The sequence below is a fragment of the Lepisma saccharinum genome, chromosome 10 (genome assembly GCF_977018435.1).
Source record: "Lepisma saccharinum chromosome 10, izLepSacc3.1, whole genome shotgun sequence".
Classification (NCBI taxonomy): Eukaryota; Metazoa; Arthropoda; class Insecta; order Zygentoma; family Lepismatidae; genus Lepisma; species Lepisma saccharinum.
The window spans coordinates 54,702,932-54,715,908 of record NC_139238.1 but is presented as its reverse complement, the minus strand read 5'-3'; the positions used below and the strand labels follow the sequence as shown (position 1 = coordinate 54,715,908).

Genomic DNA, 12,977 nt, shown 5'->3' with positions numbered 1-12,977 from the left:
TCCTTCAGCTCTTGAAGTTTCAATAGAGAACAGATTTTTAGGTGGACTTTGCACACTGCATTACAGGACTTTTAGGTGCTTACAATAAATTAACAGCTGTAATTATTAATTACGGTTATAATAATTTCATGAAATAACTAGTCTTAGACGCAATTTGTACAAGAAAGGCACTATTTTCAGTGTAATGAATTCTATTCTTTGATTTAAAAAAATGTACAGTTTGTCCAATAGGCTACAAACTTTATCATATTCTGAAGTAATGCACCACCACGTGCTTTTTCTCCAAGTGAAGTTCTTTCAGTCGTCCCTGAGTAGGAGCTTGTACAGTCACGGACACTTCTGGGTTGTAACAATACCATTAACTTTCAATGTGATCGTCACAACTCAGAAGTGTCGATAGAGAACTTACTCTCCACGCCGCAGAAAGTTATTGGTGAGAACTTCATAAATGCAACTGCTGCTGACTCCTATTTAATTGTTTTATATAAGAGGTATAAATAAGGTAGTTTCAATGTAAAGCAGTTATTCCAAGTAATATAATGATTGAATTATATTATTGTATTATGTTCATTTTTATCACACAGATTTCAAAAGCAAATTCACATTATACAAATGACTTTGATATATTCGGCCAACATCTTCCGTTACACTAGATGTGGATACCTCATATTTTTCTCCTCAAAAACGGATAGATCTCTTACAACATTTCACGTTTGCACATTGACTCAAACAGGAACACATATTATCTTACTTTAAAGTAACTAATAGTCAAAACAATATCTACTTTGGATTGCTGATCTTATTTCATTAATAGCTATTGGGCAGCATACACCAGCAAACCTAGAAAGTAAAAGAGATAAATATTATATTCATATGAAGCAACAGATTTGGGTTGTATTATATTGCAAAAGTGATTATATTTTTTGTATTACAAGTACCCCGAATTAAGAGTGAGTATTTAATAAAATGAGAACTGTTCTTATTCTAAAATGTATATGTACGTATAATATTTTTCTACTCACTCACTCCTCTTACCTTCTTAAACACTAAGGTTTATGGCTGCAGCAAATCAAGCCTACCATCTGTTCTTTCCTGGGCAACATCCATCCTTACCGAATTCCTTTAGGTCCATCTCAACGTTATTCCTCCATCTTCATCTTGGTCTTCCTACAGGCCTTTACCATCAGGTTTACCAACAATATTCCTGTAAACTCTTCTTTCCTCTCCCATTTGTGCCACAAGGCCTGCCCATTTAAGTCTACTTGATTTAATTATTCTAATAATATCCCACTCACTTGTCTCCTCATCCCTTTTAGGTTTAATTATTTTTCTGCAGATTTTTTTTTCAAATACTCTTAATTTAGGTTTCTCTTTTAATGTAAGGAACCAAGTTTCACATCCATATTATACTACAAGCAAATTAATGTTTTGTACATGTTAACTTTTAGTTTCTTAGATATTATACGAGAAGATAAAAGTTTATGAAGAGAAATGTAACACTCATATTTCCTGAATTAAGTGTGATTTTTATTTCCTATTTAATACCATTATAATTTACGAGTATTACTCCTAAGTACCTTTATTTAGAAACCGATTCAAACGAGTTGTTATAATCAAATTTTGATTATTACCTAACAGTTGGTTTCGGCCTGTAAGCATGTGTTTAATTTCCTCTTTGCTAACTTTCAAACCTATCTTCATCAAAGAAATTGAAAACCAGCTGCTTTTAAATATATTTTTATTCTTAATTGTATTCATACCATACCCTAGTAAGTGTACTTCATCTGCATTCGCTAACAACTGAGTCAGACTATTTAATTTTAGTCCTTCATTAGTTTCTTTTACCTTCCTAACATCACATTCTATAGAAAAAATAGTGATCATGGAGATAATGCATTTCCCTGTTATAATCCATCATGAATTGTAATAATATAATAATAATGTAATAATATTTTCCTACAGTATTTATAATTTGCATATTAATATTTTGGAAAGAAAAGGAATTCAAATGTTACGTGAAAGATGAGCACTATACTATACTGCTGGACAAAAAAACCGGACACCTTAATATTTGACATCTGAATTGCAATTACTTATGAATTACGCTCTCAGTTAAGTATTGAACAATTGAACATTCATTATTGAACATTTTGCATAGTTTTCCATTTACTATTTATTTATTTATTTACTCGTATTTACTTATTTGGGACACCTAGTAGGCTCAAAATTAATTTCATGCAATTTTGTTTTAATTTATTGATTTTCAATTCCTGTTGATGTTATTTTGTTTAATGTCTAGAGAGGCATGAATTTTGGTTCATAGTAACCATAGTAACAGATATTATTGATATTGTCATTTCTGGTGTTTATCTTGCAAGTGTATTGTAAGTTTGCTAGCTTGAAAATGAGACGTGAAGAGGTAGTAAAAGTAGTTGCTCTTCGTGATGATGGTCGTATATTGCTAGGGTGCTAAATATAGCACAAAGTACCTGTACTATCAATGAAGCTCTCAGACGGCATGATGCAACTGGTTCCTATGGTAGAAGACCGGGTTCTGGTCGGAAACGATGCACAACAGCACGGGAAGATCGTTTCATGTGTATCATAGTCTTAACGGAACCATCGTACGACTCCAAATATTGTGGCACGGCGTTTGAGAAATGTTCATAGAGCTGTGGTTTCTTCACGAACAGTTCGTAGAAGACTAAATGAAAGTGGTTTATCATCTCGGAGGCCGGCTACACGTCCCAGGTTGTTAGCACGTCACCGGAAGCGAAGACTGGAATTTGCTACACAACACTTACATTGGAATGTGGAGCAGTGAGAAAAGGTTTTATTCTCCGATGAGTCAAAATTCAACCTACGTTCATCAGACGGGTGTGAACAAGTGTACAGACCTTGTGAGCGTTATGCACAATGTTGTTTCGTTGAAATAACACCCTTTCGAGGCGGTGGTGTAATGGTCTGGGGAGGTATTTTTTTACAAGGACGTACAGAGTTGGTTCTTGTAGAGAATGGGGCAATGACAGCTCGCAGGTATATTACAGAATGTTTTGCAGATCATGTAGTACCATATGCACCATTCATAGGCCCAGATTTTGTTTTTATGCATGACAATGCGCGTCCTCACATTGCAAATATTGTCACGGAGTACCTGGACAAAGTTGGGATTACGCGATGAGAATGGCCACCACAAAGTCTGGACCTAAATCTGATAGAGCATGTCTGGGATCAACTGAAACGACATATCAGAAACCGTGCAATAGTTCCGAGAACAATTGAAGAGCTAAGACTTGCTATTCAAGAAGAATGGGAGCAATTGGACCAATAAGTGATTGCCAACCTTATTCGAAGTATGCCACGGAGGTTACAAGTTGTAATTGATGGCAGGGGAGGTAACACCCGCTACTAGACAGCTTATATACCCCACCAGTAGCACTTAACAATATTAAAACAAAATATTGCTAAGATTTTTTTTTCTAATTTTTTTTGGTAGTTTTCTGTAACTTTCGTTTATGTTCTAATTTAACTTATTAACAATAAATTTTAATTTGCTTTCTGTTGAATATATTCAGGTTTTTTTATTTCCAATAATTTCTGCAACATTTAGTTAGCCTTCGAATCAGAATTTATGCGTTATCACAAAAAATGCAAGTGTCCGGTTTTTTTTGTCCAGCAGTATATTAGGTCTTGTAACTGACGCTTTCCAATCCTTCTGTACCACCAATGAACTTGATGTTATATACAAATTTATCCAAAGCTTTTGATAGTGCCAATCATATGGATGTGTTTCTAGAAATTGTGCTTGTTTCATGAGTTATCTTAGTAATATAATTCTTGGGGACCTCTTCTCTTTGCTATCTATTTGAATGATATTTCTAAAGTAATAACAAAAGTAAAGTAAAGTATTCCAATGTCCTTTGCACCACGCTATGAAGGCGTATAGGGGATGTGGAGTTAAGGCCTCACACTTTCTTGAAGGTGGGGGTGAAGTGATCGGCACCACGCCTCTGGCTGCCTTTACCCCTTAGAGTTTTCTCCAGTTACCCACTTTATACGACGCTGGCTGGGCGCCGGAGCTACATGAACAGGTGGAAAAAAACCTTAAGTAATTAAGCATGCTAAATATTATATTTTATGCTGATTATAGCAAGATATACACTGAAATAGATACTGATGATACATATTAGTTGAAATCTGATCTTAATCCAGTCGGTAACTGAATATCTAATAACCAACTTGTTATGAATACAGTAAAATCCTTTATTATTACTTTTACAATGAAACTTTGGTGGCACAGGCATACTGTAGTTATAAATTAGGCTCATTTGCACTAAAAAGAGTTGACGTTACATATTAAGGATTTGGTTGCTGTATTAAATATGAGGCCTGATTTTAAAGTTCACGTGTATGCAATTGCAACAAAATCTAAAAGAAAAGTGGATTCTTGATCAACAAATGGTCAAATTCAAACAATCTATTCTTGTTACTGCAGTTATTTACTGTGTATGTGAGGCCTATATTGGAATACAGTACAACAACCTGGAATTTTGCATGCAATAATCATGCTTCAAAATATATAGAAAAGATTTGTTTCATTTTTGTTCTTTAAATTCAGACTGTTTAGTTTTTTATTATGAATATTATAATTTGTTAGATAAACTTAATTTCTCTTGACTCTTGGATAGAAGAAATGCTAAGGATTTCAATTGAATTTGCAAATTAATTAATGGAAAACTTGAGGTTCCGTACTTATTATAAAACATTACTCTAAAGACTCGTCACTACTCACTCAGAACTAACTGCTCTGCAATTTCTGCCATTTATCATTTTAGAAACAAAAGTATTTTAATTTTCTTCTTATACGATCATATTCCGTTTAAGACTACTGACCGTTTAGTATTAAAATACATGTGCAATTTTACTGCTTAACTTGTGTCTTAGTATAAGTGATGGCATTGTAATTTTTTAATTTGTAATTCTCTTATTTCAACGTAAATTGGTCTCCGTAGTATGTTTTAACATGTAGTATACTTATTTAATTTTTTACTGTGTATATGTCATTTATCTATTGCAATAAATTGCTGTATAAGGCTTGTATGCTGTTTTTCAGCACTATAATCCAATACTTAAATAATAATACATGTATTATCGCTAATAAGTTTGATTTGAATGTATATTATTAAGTTTAATTTGTTGTTTAAATCAAGGACAGTTTATTTTACTACTATCATGACGTATTGTAATTAAATTATATGAGATAAAATGTAATTTAAAAACATTTTTATGTAAAAGAGCCAGTAGTTTTAGCATATTCCCTGCATTTTTTGTTTGTTGTAGCTCAATTTCAAGTTATGTTTCCATGTCTAAATATTTTCTGGAAATTACTACCTTACCTACTATTACCTAGCAAATGTAGGATTTTTTAACTGTTTCTCCATCAAAGATATTAGGACCCAAAGGAGGTCAAAAGTGAGGAAGTTTGTGGATAGACAGAACGGGTTTTTCTTAAATATGATATTTCGCTCAAAGACACTACTATAGGCTATAGGTCTTTTCAGTTGTTACGGCGGGCGCTCTAGAAGCTGGCAAGGGATGTGGGGAGCAGGGAAGCGACGAATCCAGCGCGATAAGAAACGCAGCAGCCTTGTAAAACGAGATTCACGTAGTACTTATTTCCGCCACGTCGTATCTCTCGGAGCCACCGCAGTTGTCTGGTTGGTCTGCTGCGAATTCCCCGCTGTTCACTTCATTTGCCAGCTTCTAGAGTGCCCGCCGTAACAACTGAAAAGACCTATAGTATATGTGCTCAATCTGAAAAAAAAAAAATCTTCCATGGAGATGTTCTGAGAAGTACTTAACAAATACGACTCCTATTTAACACTACTTCCGATCATTTTTAACTTAAGAAACAGTGTGTAAGCCTAATAGAAAAAAAAATTCATTATATTATTCATATTAGAATTTTCTTTGTCTCAGTGGTCTACGATTTCAGAATTATGCATTATTATGAAAATAAAATGTCTACAAATATAAAATTCACTACACGAGATGCTGGAAACATGACCATATATGGTCAAGCAACCATTTACTTATAGTTTAAAATTTGGCCACTTCAGGTGCATTGACCTATTTAGTTAATGTCAATAGTGAAATGGAGTAAGGAAAGTGTGATACCATGGCTGCAACAATTCTAAGTCTATAGCAGCTGAAATAAATTTTAAAAAAAAGAATAAAACATCTGGTGAAGAATGCAGTTGTTCTTGCTACTTATACCTCTTCGTAATATTACAACAGGAGCAGTGCACTAATGCTTTGAAGAGTATGTAAAGTTATCGATTTATAGAAAATAAACTGCTCACAAAAAGTTTTGCATCACCCAAGAAATGATAGAAAGAACAATCGCAACATGTCCCACTGGGCCAGCTGTAAGAAAGCACACTGTGCTGTGCAAGATACCCATTCAACCCCGCATAACTCGCTCTTCAGACGACAGCCACGACCAGCTGAGCATATTTGTGTGTTCGAACATCTCAGTATTGTGGGTGGTAATGGTCAAGGCTATATCTCCCACTTACGTAGAGAGACTCAAGTAGTGAAGGTGCGTTGTAGACATGCCCAGGCGTACAATATCGCAGTTCGATCGGGCAAGGGTTATCGCCTTCGTGCAGAGTGGGATGTCACAACGGGCGGTAGCCGCGACGATGGGAATCGCACAGAGCGATGTCAGCAGAACATGGAGAAGGTACACAGACAGTGGGACAGTAGCAGATCGCCACCGTTCAGGTCGACCACGGGTAACAACAACAGCCCAGGACCGTTTGCTAGGAATCACAGCCCTGAGGCACAATACCAGGACCGCAAATGAGTTGCGAAATGACCTCCAACAAGCCTCAGGCGTACGTGTTTCGACCCAGACTGTTCGCAATAGACTGCGAGCAAGAGGCTTACGTTGCCGAAGACCCATGCGTCGGCAACCTCTAAGTGCAAACGAACAGCGTGATCGTTTGGTGTGAGCACGCGAACATGTGCATTGGGGACCTGCAGATTGGTCGTGTGTACTCTTTACAGATGAATGTAGGCTTTGTCTGAGGCCTGATTCGAGACGTGTGAGAGTGTGGAGAGGCGTAGGACCGCGGGAGAGACTTCGTCATGTGCAACCTGTTCATCCATTCCAAGGACGTGGCATTATGGTTTGGGCAGGGATTATGCACGGCCGCCGAACGCCCCTAATTGCAATTCAAGGGACACTGACAGGACCGCGTTACATCAGAGACATCCTACAAACAACTGTGGAACCATACCGTCGGAACATTGGTCCAACTCTTGTGTTCATGGATGATAATGCCCGGCCACATCGTGCAGGGGTGGTGCAAGATTATCTGCAGCAGGCCCAAATTAACAGAATGCCCTGGCCGCCAGGAAGCCCAGACATGAATTGTATCGAGCATGCTTGGGCCATGGTGAGGAATGCAATGGCACACCGTCCTGTGCTCCCAGACTCTCCACGTGAGCTTCTTTTGGCAACACAGGAGGAATGGGATCGTTTACCACAGGATGACCTTGATCATCTCATTGCGAGCATGCCCCGGCGTGTTGAAGACCTCTTTGCAGCTCGAGGGGGACATACCAGGTGGTAAACATCCTGTCTGACATAACAAATAGGCAGATAGCATTGTTGTGCCATTTGTTTCCCTTTGCTACTTCAGCAGTGTGTCATTTTTTCTTTTTTTTGGATTAGTGTGAACGTTCTTTTTCATGCCATTCCCATGTTTTCCACGTTTTCTTCTTTCTTGTACTGATTGAGCAATTGTATGTTTATTTTCTTCCCAGGAATACAGTTTTTGTTGGTGATGCAAAACTTTTTGTGAGCAGTTTATTTTTTAATAAGCACGTCTTCTTTAAAAAGATAGGAAAGTTAGATGTCAATAATCAAATGAACTTATTTAAAAATTGGTAAGCAGCATCTTTTCATTTTACAGTTAAGTAAAGTTAATAAGTGTCCTCCGTGCGGTCTAAGGCGCTGTGCTTTTGGCTGTGACTGCGGGACGGCATGGGTTCGAGTCCGCCTAGGTTCATTGGATTGGATTGGATTGATTTGTTGTTTTAAGTCCACTTTATGCACAGTAAGGCTAATCGGGACTGGACCTACAGTTTAAAGTGGGATCCGAACCACTTGTACCTCTACCGGGTATCGAACCCGCCTAGGTTCAGTCAGGGTTCTCGGCCTGTGAATAGGACCGGTGGCAAAATGGGCAGCTACGAGTGAGTACCGTAACTCGGTCTCGGAACTGTCCTATAACGGCTGAGGCTTTGACGTGCTGACCCCTGCCGGTTGAAGATCTACACACCTTTAGGTAGGATTGTGAGAGGGAGATTGGCAGTCGAGAACCAAAGCCCTTTAAGGGCTGTTGCGCCATGGGTTAAAGTTAATAAGTGATAGTGAAGAGTGAGATAGAGCTTCTCCAAAATGAAATTTATTTCTTCCGTACATTAGAGCGCCAAGCGCATTTTGTAGCTTTGCCATCTACCAGCACATTTAACGATGTCGCTCTGAGGTACGAGATCTACAGACACTACTAATAGCTGGAATTGAAAACTGGTAGTTAACATGCCCTTACCAATAGTTACAGCTTCCAGTGTAGGTCAAGTGATTTCCTAAAATGGATAGATTTTCGCTTCGTAATATAGGAAAATGCAGGAAGCATCAAGGTTTGATTATGTTCCCCAAATTCCAGCAGAATGAATGTATAACCCCTCACTAGACGCTATCAAACGTTTCAATTGTAAAGACTTGTTCAGGAAGGAGACTTACCCATTGAGATCACAGAAGTACCGGGAGTACGTGTAGAGGCTCTCGCCGAAGCCCTTGAGCGAGCACTGCGAGAGGTATGTGCAACGTCCGGGGAGGTTGAAGAGGGACAAGCATTCTCTTCCTTCCATGGGGGTCTGAAATGGTACGGGAGGAATTTAACACGTTAAACATGTTCTTGCATTTTCTAGAGAAATTCTGATTTTTTAAGTACCCCTGAATCTCTCCAGAAATTATTTCTTGACTTATGGTGTAACAATGTCTTCACGTCGTTATTACTAGAAATATTGATTTTACTTTAGCCGTTGCATTCCATTGGTATGGAACTTCATATGACATAGTCATTTCAAGGATGTAAAAATAAAGATTTGAAAACTAACAATGAAATCGAAGCAGAGACAATAGTATTGACCACACTCTACGCATTTGTATCTTTCGCATTTTTTGATATATTTTCACATTTATCGTATCGCAAGGTTCATGCTTACCTTTTCTTTATTACAATTTAATTCAGTGTTACACCTGCCTTGCCTTTTACACTCTGTCCGAACTGTCTCTGGAGCAGGCGAACAAAAATCAAGTCTCTGCAAACATGTCTCTGTGCAAGTAGTGACACGAGACGACTCCACCAATCAGCACGTGAGAGGAACGGTATTGCGTGGAGGAGGGAAAGCGACTATAGTTACCAGTCTTCCAGCAGTGTGTACTGCTTCGCCCTGGCCACTAGATTTTCCCCCCTTTCCTCCTCTCTCTCGCTATGCTCGGCCTTACTCCAGATATAGTTGGACAGGGTGTACTTTCTATGAGAGATCTTGTTTTTATAATCATTTGAAAAGTCGAATGAAATTCAACATATCTCCAAACATGATTTTCTTCAAGGTGGAACCGAACTCTACCAACAAACGTTCACAGGTTTTTCAGGGATATTGGCCAAGTGTTTGGATATAAGGAACCCATGGTCCCCGGTACCTTATTACAGAATAATTGATTTTTTTGCGTTTGTTCAAATTCTACTACCTTTGTGTATGTTCATACGGAATTTGTTTTCTTTCTCGAGCTAAACTACCGTAGCAGGGGTGTAAGGGGCGGCCTTCTTCTAAGGCGCCCAAAAGTCAACCTCACTTCCACGTAGTGCACCCTGGACTAAAAACTAACGAGGCTCTGGCGACTGGCAGTATGCCAGTATAATTTTGTGTGTGTTGTCCTGTTTTTTGTCCTTGTGTGTGCTGAGTGCCCGTTTACAGCCTCAGCTTTTAACAAAAGTCAGAACATTTTAAGATTTTTAGTTAAGCAACGTTAGAGTTGTTATTTGTAATGATAAGGGGCTGGCCCCCATATAATGTGAAGGGAGCAAAATAGCCTAAGTTCTGACGCTCCCAAAATTTTAAATTAAAAAAAAAAAAACTACCGTAGCACTTGAGGTTTCAACATGACGGAACACCGGCACACTTGGCAGTCGCTTGTAGAGCACACATTGATAAACAGTTTGGTCAAAAATGGATTGGTCGTGGTGGTCCTACTACATGGCCAGCTCGATCACCAGATATGACTTCGATGTACTTTCTGCTTTTGGGGTCATGTGAAGAGCTTAGTGTACGAAATTCAAGTCGACACTCTCATGGACCTGGTTACTAGGATTATCGCAGCTGCTGAACACGTGTGTCAATCTTCTGCGATGCTAGAGCGTGTGCAACAGTCGGTGTACAGTTTGTCGTGATCATGGTGGTTAACATTTTGAACAGCTGCTATAAAGAAACAGTACGTATTGAAGAGTACAGTACGCACAGTACAGTTATTTAACACACAAGTACGAGTTTTGTCCTAAGTTTGTTTCATACTCATGTAATTTTTGTGTTGTTTATAATGCTATTCTTGATATTACAGAAAGTGATGAGCAGGTGATTATTTTTCATTCGAATCCATCAGAACCAATCTAACACAGTACAAATCACAGAATACAAGTGTAACATATCAACATCACATTACTCTGTAATGAGGTACCGGGAACAATGAGTTCCTTTATCAAAACACTCAGCCAACATCCCTGAACAACATTTGGAAGTTTGTCGATAGAGATCGGCTTCACCCTGTATGTGAAGATCATATATTAGCTGCTTCAGGGGTTCCCAAACGTTTTCGTTTCACGGCGCCATTAGCGTTCCAAGATGTTTCCGCGGCGCTCAAGTCAAAATTTAAGCCTATCTAACACTAGCAACGCTCAGTTAGTGTGGTTAGGTTGGTTGCCTTAAGTTAAAAAATAAACACATTTCAAATTTAGAAACCTTTTATGTGTAAAAAGTACTAAATAAGGGTATTTAGATTGATGCGATGATCCGATTCTAAAAGCATGTGTAGACTAACAAGAGAGTGTCATTTCAGTGAAAATATTGGAACATTTCGCATCGCCCATGCAAGCCAGTCAAGGCGCACACTTCGGGAACCACTGAGCTACTTCATATACTTACACTTTAAGTTACTTTCTGAGAGGTGTAGTTGCATAACGAAGTAGAGAATAGAGTTATGAGGAGATAGCCATCTAGTATGATCACGGCCGGTAACACTCGCCTAAATGTTTACATGAAATCGCTTACTCGTGCAAAATTGTCCTTTCATCTCTCCAGACAGAAACAATAGTATAAATTCCTAGTCTTTGTAAAGGACAGACTGTATAATTTAGAAAAGAACGGAATGATGTAGTAGGAGAATAACATTATCTATTCTTCATAAAAAATAATATAGTACTACAATATTGTATACCACCATTTGCAAATAGGTTTCTTTTTTTTTTTACGTGGCACCTAAAAATTAAGAAAGTTATTCGACAGGTCATGGGTCTAACTTGGCTGCAGCTAGGGGGCACCTGACCCTCCAAAATCTTCAGGATTATTAAAATTTACAAGTTAACCTCCTGGGGCCTAAGGAACAAAGTACTAAAGACTAATATTTCTCATTCTGCAAATGTCACAGTTATTTAGCAAATATTCTTGGAGCTGGAAAATTTTTGAGTCTGCTCTCCCATAGTGAAGCCTCAAGTTACGTCCGTGTGACAGGTCCGATGTTTAAATACCACCGACCCTTCCTTGTAACTGTTTTGTTTTTCTAATTTTTTCCTCAATCGTTTCAGGCAAAGTAAATGTCGTTAAATAAATCATTTTATTAAATTCTACTATTAAGAGGTGTAAGAAAAACAAAGGACTTTTCTACCGCCACAATATTGAGTTGAGTATATAATAGTTGTAGTAGAAATAGCTTTAAAAGAAAAACAGAACGCCATTGAACTCTTCTTTCCAAGTTGGGAGATAACTGGAAAAAATAAAACTGACGTATGAGTCTGGCAACAATTTAGTAAGAAAATCTCCTCCGAAATCAATAGACCTGGTATCACTGGCTCAGATCAAGCATGTTTTACTTTGCCCTTCGCTACATGCCCGAGTAGAATGCTGTTCTGCGCAGATCCTTTTCCTTGTGGTTCCACTATACCATAGTTCCAAAATATAAAGAGCATACAAAATTCCTGTCTATGAAATTTAATATGAAACATTATTGACATTGCAAGCAAAGAAATTAAGGGGTTTCTATCTGTTTGTCGAAATTTTTGACAGATAAAATAGGTAAGGTAAAGTTCCCTGTGCATATAGCACAGTGCAATGAAGGCACATTTAAGAGATGTTGGGGTAGGGCCCCACACATTCTAGATCTCGGCGATTTTTGAGGTGTTGTGATCAGCATCACACTATGGCCGCCTTTACCTCACAGGGTTGCCCCCAGGTACCTACTGATTTGAGGCTGGGTGAGCCCTTGCTGGGCAAGGCCGGATAAATTCTGACCTTAGATCATCCACCCCAGGAGTCGAACCCGGGTCTCCCACGTGTAAGTTAGACGCCCTACCGAGACCACCGCAGAAAATAATAATGAATTTTTAACAATACACACAATAGTTTGAAAAATGATCTATTTACTTTACAAAAAGGGTCTGAGGTAAGCTCTACCAAAGGTTTAGCAAAGTACAAAAATGTCTACCTTACGTGGTAAAATGTAACCACATTATTATTTTTATTATTTCATTTCTTCGATTTTATTGCATATAAATTGTATTGTTGAATTCTCATTAATTATTTTATGTATTAAAATCTATAGTACTGGAAACTACAGGAAATAGGTATGA

The 12,977-nt window shown here is 38.1% G+C and overlaps 1 protein-coding gene across 1 annotated transcript in view; it reads right to left on the bottom strand.

The window, feature by feature from the left end:
* Window positions 1-418: 418 nt before the first annotated feature.
* The window catches only part of LOC145993912 (inter-alpha-trypsin inhibitor heavy chain H3-like), a 473,549-nt gene continuing 460,990 nt past the window's right edge, over window positions 419-12,977 (bottom strand). Inside the window, exons 15-16 of the mRNA XM_083129826.1 lie at window positions 8,816-8,949; window positions 419-840 (exon numbers count right to left, since the gene is read on the bottom strand). Coding sequence (XP_082985952.1) covers window positions 762-840; window positions 8,816-8,949 — 213 coding nt within the window. The 3' untranslated portion in view covers window positions 419-761. The remainder of the gene's footprint in view (window positions 841-8,815; window positions 8,950-12,977) is intronic.